General features: G+C 37.7%; 1 protein-coding gene across 3 annotated transcripts in view; it reads left to right on the forward strand.

Annotated features, from left to right (window-relative positions):
• mdm2 (MDM2 proto-oncogene) overlaps positions 1-5,444 on the forward strand; it is a 44,321-nt gene extending 38,877 nt beyond the window's left edge. For all 3 annotated transcript variants that reach the window (XM_028807311.2, XM_028807335.2, XM_028807344.2), the window contains exon 11: positions 4,234-5,444. In XM_028807311.2, the coding sequence (XP_028663144.1) occupies positions 4,234-4,776 (543 nt within the window). In that variant the 3' untranslated portion in view covers positions 4,777-5,444. The remainder of the gene's footprint in view (positions 1-4,233) is intronic.
• Positions 5,445-8,896: the final 3,452 nt, after the last annotated feature.

Below are 8,896 nucleotides of genomic sequence, written 5' to 3' on the forward strand. Positions count from 1 at the left end.
TGCAGTAAAGGCCTGGCAGCGCATTAAAAAGGAGGAAACCCAGCATCTGGTGGTGTCAATGAGTTCAAGACTTCAGGCTGTCATTGCCAGCAAAGGGTTTTCAATCAAGTATTAGAAATGAACATTTTATTTCCAGTTATTTAATTTGTCCAATTACTTTTGAGCCCTTGAAATGAAGGGATTGTGTTAAAAAAAAAAACCATACATATATATATATATATATATATATATATATATAATATGCACACACACAAACAGTGCATCCGGAAAGTATTCACAGCGCATCACTTTTTCCACATTTTGTTATGTTACAGCCTTATTCCAAAATGGATTCAATTCTTTTTTTTTTCTCAGAATTCTACACACAACACCCCATAATGACAACATGAAAAAAGTTTACTTGAGGTTTTTGCAAATTTATTAAAAATAAAAAAACTGAGAAATCACATGTACATAAGTATTCACAGCCTTTGCTCAATACTTTGTCGATGCACCTTTGGCAGCAATTACAGCCTCAAGTCCTTTTGAATATGATGCCACAAGCTTGGCACACCTATCCTTGGCCAGTTTTGCCCATTCCTCTTTGCAGCACCTCTCAAGCTCCATCAGGTTGGATGGGAAGCGTCGGTGCACAGCCATTTTAAGATCTCTCCAGAGATGTTCGATCGGATTCAAGTCTGGGCTCTGGCTGGGCCACTCAAGGACATTCACAGAGTTGTCCTGAAGCCACTCCTTTGATATCTTGGCTGTGTGCTTAGGGTTGTTGTCCTGCTGATAGATGAACCGTCGCCCCAGTCTGAGGTCAAGAGCGCTCTGGAGCAGGTTTTCATCCAGGATGTCTCTGTACATTGCTGCAGTCATCTTTCCCTTTATCCTGACTAGTCTCCCAGTTCCTACCACTGAAAAACATCCCCACAGCATGATGCTGCTACCACCATGCTTCACTGTAGGGATGGTATTGGCCTGGTGATGAGCGGTGCCTGGTTTCCTCCAAACGTGATGCCTGGCATTCACACCAAAGAGTTCAATCTTTGTCTCATCAGACCAGAGAATTTTCTTTCTCATGGTCCGAGAGTCCTTCAGGTGCCTTTTGGCAAACTCCAGGTAGGCTGCCATGTGCCTTTTACTAAGGAGTGACTTCCGTCTGGCCACTCTACCATACAGGTCTGATTGGTGGATTGCTGCAGAGATGGTTGTCCTTCTGGAAGGTTCTCCTCTCTCCACAGAGGACCTCTGGAGCTCTGACAGAGTGACCATTGGGTTCTTGGTCACCTCCCTGACTAAGGCCCTTCTCCCCCGATTCGCTCAGTTTAGATGGCCAGCCAGCTCTAGGAAGAGTCCTGGTGGTTTCGAACTTCTTACACTTACGGATGATGAAGGCCACTGTGCTCATTGGGACCTTCAAAGCAGCAGAAATTTTTCTGCAACCTTCCCCAGATTTGTGCCTCGAGACAATCCTGTCTCGGAGGTCTACAGACAATTCCTTTGACTTCATGCTTGGTTTGTGCTCTGACATGAACTGTCAACTGTGGGACCTTATATAGACAGGTGTGTGCCTTTCCAAATCATGTCCAATCAACTGAATTTACCACAGGTGGTCTCCAATTAAGCTGCACAAACATCTCAAGGATGATCAGGGGAAACAGGATGCACTTGAACTCTATTTTGAGCTTCACGACAAAGGCTGTGAATACTTATGTACATGTGCTTTCTCAATTTTTTTATTTTTAATAAATTTGCAAAAATCTCAAGTAAACTTTTTTCAAGTTGTCATTATGGGGTATTGTGTGTAGAATTCTGAGGAAAAAAATGAAATTTAATCCATTTTGGAATAAGGCTGTAATATAACAATGTGGAAAAAGTGATGCGCTGTGAATACTTTCCGGATGCACTGTGTGTGTGTGTGTGTGTGTGTGTGTGTGTGTGTGTATATATATATATATATATATATATATATATATATATATATATATATATATATAAATAATATGGTAAAATTCCATTACAACGAACTCACAGGGACCTAAAAAAATATTTCTACGAAAATTTTAGTTGTAATGAGATTCTGTATTTGTTATTATAGTGCTTTCTTTAACTTGTATCCAGGCGTTTGCAATCATTTCAGTAGCTTCTTTCGCGTTAATTTTAATCTCCTCCTGCCTACAAGTTATGCTGACGAGAATTTTTCGCAGCATTTCCTTGCAATAATACACTTTCAGGGTGCGTTTTGATGCCCAAAACCAATGGCTGAAGCGCTGCTGTGCAATTGGGTGGGAGGAATTCAACGCGAACATTATCTAAATGTGGAAGCATGCTGTGGGCTACACAGTTATCAATCAGGAGCCGAATCATTATTTCTTCTTCATATTGTGAGGTTTCTGAACTCTTTTGAGAACTCCCACTCCCCACCCAACGGGAATGACATGCTGAAGTGCTTGCTGAAGCGCGATTGCAGAGTCTGTGGAAGATTGTTTGTCCGTTGCTGGGGCAGGGCAATAGAAGGCTCACAGCGCTGCAATGAAGCGCCACAGAAGCAAATCATAAAAGATCGTGGTCGCGCTATAAGTCAATGTCTTGCACCCCAAAACACGAGGCTTAGTCTCAGTACTTTAGCAAAACCATCTTTACTCAGCTTGAAACAGGAGCGGTACAGTTATTTATTGTAACAGGATCTGCTATACACAGACACAGCAGTCGTGGCCAGGTCAGTGATCAAGTAATCCTGTTACAGTATCTGCCATTACAATTTACGTACACCTAACCTTGCATCACCCCTCAATTTATTTTCTGTTGTGAGCTGAGGGGCTGATCGCACCCCTACAGGTTAAAAAAAAAAAAAAAAAAAAAAAAAAAAAAGACGCTGAAAGACTACCTTCACATTGCTCCCTTGCTGCTGGGCTTACTTGCGGCTGATCTATTGCATGATCCGCGCGGTACTTCGCAGACTTAAAAGTCCAAAAGCACCAGTCAGTTATGGATTGTTTGTTTGCCTTTCTCTCTCTGTCCTTCCCTGCTCCTGACACGCACTCCTTTGAAGAGGAAGATAGGTTTGCATTCTTTTAATTGTGAGACGGATTGATCATCACCGTCTTGTCAAGGAGCACGTTTAAACTTTTGAAAAAGAGACATGTTTGTTTGCAGTGTTTGAATAAAGTTCCAGTCTCTACAATCTTCTGTGTTTCTGTGCAAATCTGTGACCCAAGCATGACACTGTTTACTTTGGCGGAGAGACTCACCATTTCTGCTATTGCCCCGTACAGACGCGGAGATCGCACTTCGGGACGCTCTTCAGCTTGCTGTCCAGTTGTGGGAGGTCCCAAGAGTTTACAAATCTTACATTCTCTTGAATGAGTGCCGCATTAATAGGAATGTTTCTTGAACGAGAATCACTGAACCACATAACGGCTTTTTCAACGTCTTCAAATGCAGCAGTTCACATACGTTTGCAACCCGAGATTTTTGTACTTTTTTTGCTCTGTCTTTCAAGAAAGTTGACAGCATCGATAGCGATAGCGAAATTCCGAATTCACTGGCAACGTCTTTTTTTCTTTTTGCTGCAATTGAGAGCTGCAAAAAGTTAGTTTTTTTTTTTTTTTTTTTTTTCTAATATGAACTGTTATCGTTTTTTCGTGTCTGCTGTTTCTATAGGAGGGTGACAATGAGTTAAATTCCAATGGATGTTTTTCAAATGTTGACGAGCAATAAGCAAAAGGTATCACTGAAAACCACAGGAAACAAAAAAGGCAAAAAAAAAAAAAAAAAAAAAAAACAGTACGAGGAAAGTTCGAAGAAAGGAAAAAAAAAAAAAATAGTGTTTCTGTTTGGGGATCATTGTGCACAACTGAGCTGCGACCACAGAACTAACTGCTTTGTGGATGATTCATTCAAGCATTTCAAGGTCTTCTGTGCACTTCGTTATAATGAAAGTATCTGCTGAATGTACTTCGTAGCAACGAGATTTCTATAGACTCGTGTCATATGGGGAAGCTGTCGGGACCATAAAAATACTTCGTTGTAATGAAAATTTTGTTGTAAACATATTCGTTGTAACGGAATTTTACCTGTATATATAATACATACACACGTGTGCACACACACACGCAAAGTTTGCCAAATAGTAAGTAATTCACTCATGAGTAAAGCTATTGCTTGAAGTATATCTGTAGAGGATTTGCAATAATGTATTTCCCCCAAATTAATCATGTACTTAAACTCTAAATATTATTGTCATAGGATTATTGGAAGTGTTCAGAATGTGAAGAAGTGAATCCTCCTCTTCCGCGTCACTGCCACAGATGTTGGTCCCTTCGTAAAGATTGGTTTCCTGATGACTCCAAAAGCTGTAGCATTGAACCTGTTCTGGACAAACCATGCACTGAAGAGGGCATTGATGTTCCTGATGGAAAGAGGTCTAAACATGACTCACCCACTGATTCCAAAGAAGAAAAATGTAAAAATGCTTCTCCTGAAGAATCTGGTGTCCTTTCGTGTGACTCTCAGGAGATCTTGGGTTCTCAGCCGTCCACTTCAGCAAACAGCCAAGAAGTTGTGCCTGAACTTGAAAGAGAGGCCAGCCTAGAATCCTGTCTTCCATCAAGTTGTTTGGACCCTTGTGTTATTTGTCAAAGTAGACCCAAAAATGGCTGCATTGTTCATGGCAGAACAGGTCATCTCATGTCTTGTTACACATGTGCAAAGAAACTGAAGAAACGTAACAAACTGTGTCCTGTCTGTAGACAGCCAATTCAGATGGTTGTGTTAACTTATTTCAGCTGATTTTTTTAAAAAAATCCAATAAATTGCATTGTGTTTATTTATTTTGCAGAATTCTTGATGGCCAAGATTGTGGGTGTGCGATTGGTTGTGAGACTCAGGTTCCTCTTTATTCTCATTTTTGGGAAAATGAGAACTTAGTTTTAACAAATGCTACCTATTATAGTCTGATTGGATGGTTCACTCGGTTACTAAATTTGAATGTTAAAGTAATGTTTTTGAAAATTTAAATTAGATGATCGCTTCACCCTTCTAGCTTTATTGTAATAACTGGAATAAACTGAGTTTCAAGAGCTTCAGTCCAAGTTCATCAGTGGCACTTCTGTTTTGGTTTACTGTTTCTGAAGAGCTGCTCAAATATTTGGTAATGTAGACAAGTGCAAAAAAGACTGTCTTCTACCTCAGGTTTCCTTATGTATTTGAAGAAATTGCTGTAATAATGGAAGTTTCTTTATTTTAACGGTTCATTTTGGACTCTTGACTGACTGTTCTGCATCCTCCAGAAATGTGTTTTTAAAATATACTCTATAGAATGTAAATTACATGAACTTCAAGGATTTGTTATCTCTCATAATTACAAATCAGTGTAAGTTTCTGTTCTGATTTTTATTTATTATGTTTGCAATTATTTAATTTAGAATCCTTAAATAAAGATTTAAATATATGACACATGTAAAGGGTTTTTTCAGTATTTTAAAAAAGTTTAATTAAACAAGATCAAATTTAAGCAGTACAGGAACATTCCTAAGGTTTTATTAAATGCTTTTTTGAGTTGTAACTATTATGTATTATTTTTCCATCCATTTGTGTACTTGTGTTTTACTTTTGTGAGAAGTGGGTTCTATTAATAATGCAGAAACAAGACACTAAGTCCACCGTGCGAATATTAGTGTTTGGCTATCAGTTTTTATGATTTGAAACCTTGGCAATCCTTTGAGCACAACCATATGGACAAAATTTACAAAGCAGAGTTTAACCTGGGGTGTAATAGTGCATTCATATATATGTCCCCTTTTGTGATAGTTAATACAGTATGTAGTCCATTTGTTACTCGACCTACATAAAATTGTTTTGCACTTTGCTTTTCAGAAAAAAAAAATAATCAAACAACAAATACTTAATATAATAGCCTACCATTTTTTGTGATCAATTATTTATTGAAGTTTAAGTAACACTTGTGAGGAACAGAAATGACACCAACAGGTTTTTAAAAAAATGGAGATTAAAAAAAATTGTAAATGCATTTAGACGCGATAACAGTAATTCGCAATTACCAGCCATCCAACGCTGCAGAAATTCCACAAAAACACAACCTTCATTTTGTAACCTATGAAGTGGATGACCAATTGATCACTGCCACTGAGAGTTCTAGGAGAGTAAGACTGAAAAAAAGGAGGTAAAAATATTGGCTTTCGAGTGAGAAGCTAACAAAGTTTCTGCAGCTATTATGCCTAGACAAAACAGGCCGTGCTGGATAGATGTAAGAGAATAAATTGAGGAGGGGAAGGGATATTAATGTGAAAACCAGTACAGAAAAAGGTAATGATAGCCACAAAACAAATTGGGGAGCACTCCCAAAACATTGGCATAAAAGTACCTGGGTCTGTCCACTAATCCCTATTGTTTCTTTTGCCAGTTGAGTATCCCATTGTAAAAAGCTTTGTGGGAGCTGAATAAGTGTGATAAACAATTTAATATTTTATAAGATGGGCCTCTTTAGGTGAAAATAAAATGCTAGTAGAAAAGATTTCCAAGAAAGTGGGGATTCTAAGGAAAGATCTGGCTGTCAAACAGAGAATTGGTAAAGGTTAGTTATGAGGTCTTGCAGAGTCGAGCATATAGTGAGTGATGCCACAAATCTCAAAATAAAGGATACAGTATTACAAAAAATGTGGAATAGATGGGAAGGAAGAGTGGAAGATAGTGAAATGTTGCCTTTTTGATAACAGACCTTAGTTTTTAAATAAAAGAAAAAAGGAGGAGGATGGGATTCCAAACAAGGACCTCTGAGACTAGAATGTCAGATGCCCAGAATCATTAAAAATGTTGCCAAGTGCTGAAATGCCTAAGTATGTCCATGAGGGCAATGAAACGGGACAACCACCTATTCATAAAGCAGGACTGTTGAATATGGAAGTGTGCGAGTACCATCCGGGCCAGTAGTCTAAATGTTTTTTCAACCCTGCGCCATAAACACAACATATAGGAAATGAACAGTCCCATATTGTTGCCACAGGCGCTTAGTTTTATTGCTGTGAAGATAAGAAAAGAAATGGGTGTCAAACTCTCAGGACAAATATTTTTGCGGCCCAGCCAAACGTTTGCCAATTAAAGTGATTACTACATATAGCCATGTTGCATGCATTTCCTTTACTATTTCTACCAGCCGATTATATACCTAGTATCACGTGTGGGTGCCATGCCCACATCCAGTCGTCAATCTTGTTTGAACTGACTTGTTTGGTGTGCATAACAGGAAATATTTTGCTTTCGGTGAACAAGAAAAATAAGTTTATTTACGTTATGCTTATTTGTGCAGTTATTTAGTGTCTGGTAAGTTAATGTTCAAGAAACATCTTTTTATTAATATTAAATTATTTTATGTTAATGATTATTAATTTTTATCAGTCCTTTGTATTCAGCATGTCGGTATCAAAACCAAGTGGTAGGAATAAATGAAAAATTGCTGACGAACTTTGAAATTTCCAAAAAAGTGGCAATTGGAGTATTTTTGCTGTGAAGTAAAAAATAAAATAACATTATTACATATTAAGCAGATTATCAGTGTACCAAAGTTATACAACATTAATCGTCACTATGAACAATGTCAATCAAAACATGATAATCGTGAGGGATTAATGAGACAAGAAAAGTTGAAAGAGCTCAAGTTGGGACTGAAAAAACAACAGTTCATGTTTACTAAAGTATCACAAGAAAGTGAAGCGGCGGTGCATGTGAGCGATGTCTTGTCGGAGTTAATAGCTAAACACTCTAAACCTTTTACTGAAGGTAATTTCATTAAGGAATGTCTAATTAAAGCTGCAGAAATTATTTGTCCTGAAAATATGAAGGCTTTTCAAGTGATCTATTTGTCTCGAAATACAGTTGCGGAAAGAATTACTGATTTGGCCGACAATTCAAGTGTTCAGATCAAAGCAAAATCATCTAGTTTCAAAGCTTTTTCCATTGCTTGTGACAAGAGTCCAGACATTGGGGGGGCGTAGCTCAATTAGCTGCGTTTCTTCATGCTTGTGAAATGGATTTCAATATTTTTGAGGAATTATTGGAACTAGTACCAATGCATAACACTAGTACAGGACAAGATATATTTAAGTGTGTTTTTGAACTTCTGCAAAAATACAATCTGTCAAAATTAACTTCTGTAGCTACAGATGGAGCTCCTTCTATGACCAGAAAAAACAATGGTTTCATAGCATTACTGCAAAAAAAACAAAGTGAAATTTATGACGGATCCAAGATTCATCATACACATTGCATTATACATCAAAAAGTACTATGCGCGAAAGTAATAAACATGGAAAATGTGTTGACATCAAAAATATCATTAATTTCATAAAATCTTGAGACTTAAATTGGCGACAGTTCTCTGCTTTAAGTGAATTAGCGAATATTCCAGGTATGTTGGCTATCCTGCTCCAAGATTCTTAAACAATTCTGGGACTTGAAAGAAGAAATACGTTAGTTCTTAACTAAAAATCAAGACACAAGCCTGTTTTTTTAACACAGTGTTTGCAAGAGTTATCCTTCATGGTTGATATAACAAAACACTTCTATGATTTACATTGAAAACTGCAAGGAAAAGATCAGATCATTACTAACGTGTGACCAAGTTAAGGCATTCAAATGTAAACTAGTTCCTTGGGAAAAGCAGTTGAAAAATGAAGATTTAACGCAGTTTCCGACATACAACATGAACAAATCAAGTTTAAGTGAAACTGCATCGTATCAAAAAATTGTAAGCCTTCGAACTGAATTTGAAACAAGGTTTGCAGATTTTACATTTTTGGAAGACAAGTTTTCTTTGTTTTCTTTGATTTTTTTCAATAAATATTGAATTGCCCAGAGGGGGCTGAGTGGTCTCGTGGCCTGGAACCCCTGCAGA

The sequence above is a fragment of the Erpetoichthys calabaricus genome, chromosome 1 (genome assembly GCF_900747795.2).
Source record: "Erpetoichthys calabaricus chromosome 1, fErpCal1.3, whole genome shotgun sequence".
Classification (NCBI taxonomy): Eukaryota; Metazoa; Chordata; class Cladistia; order Polypteriformes; family Polypteridae; genus Erpetoichthys; species Erpetoichthys calabaricus.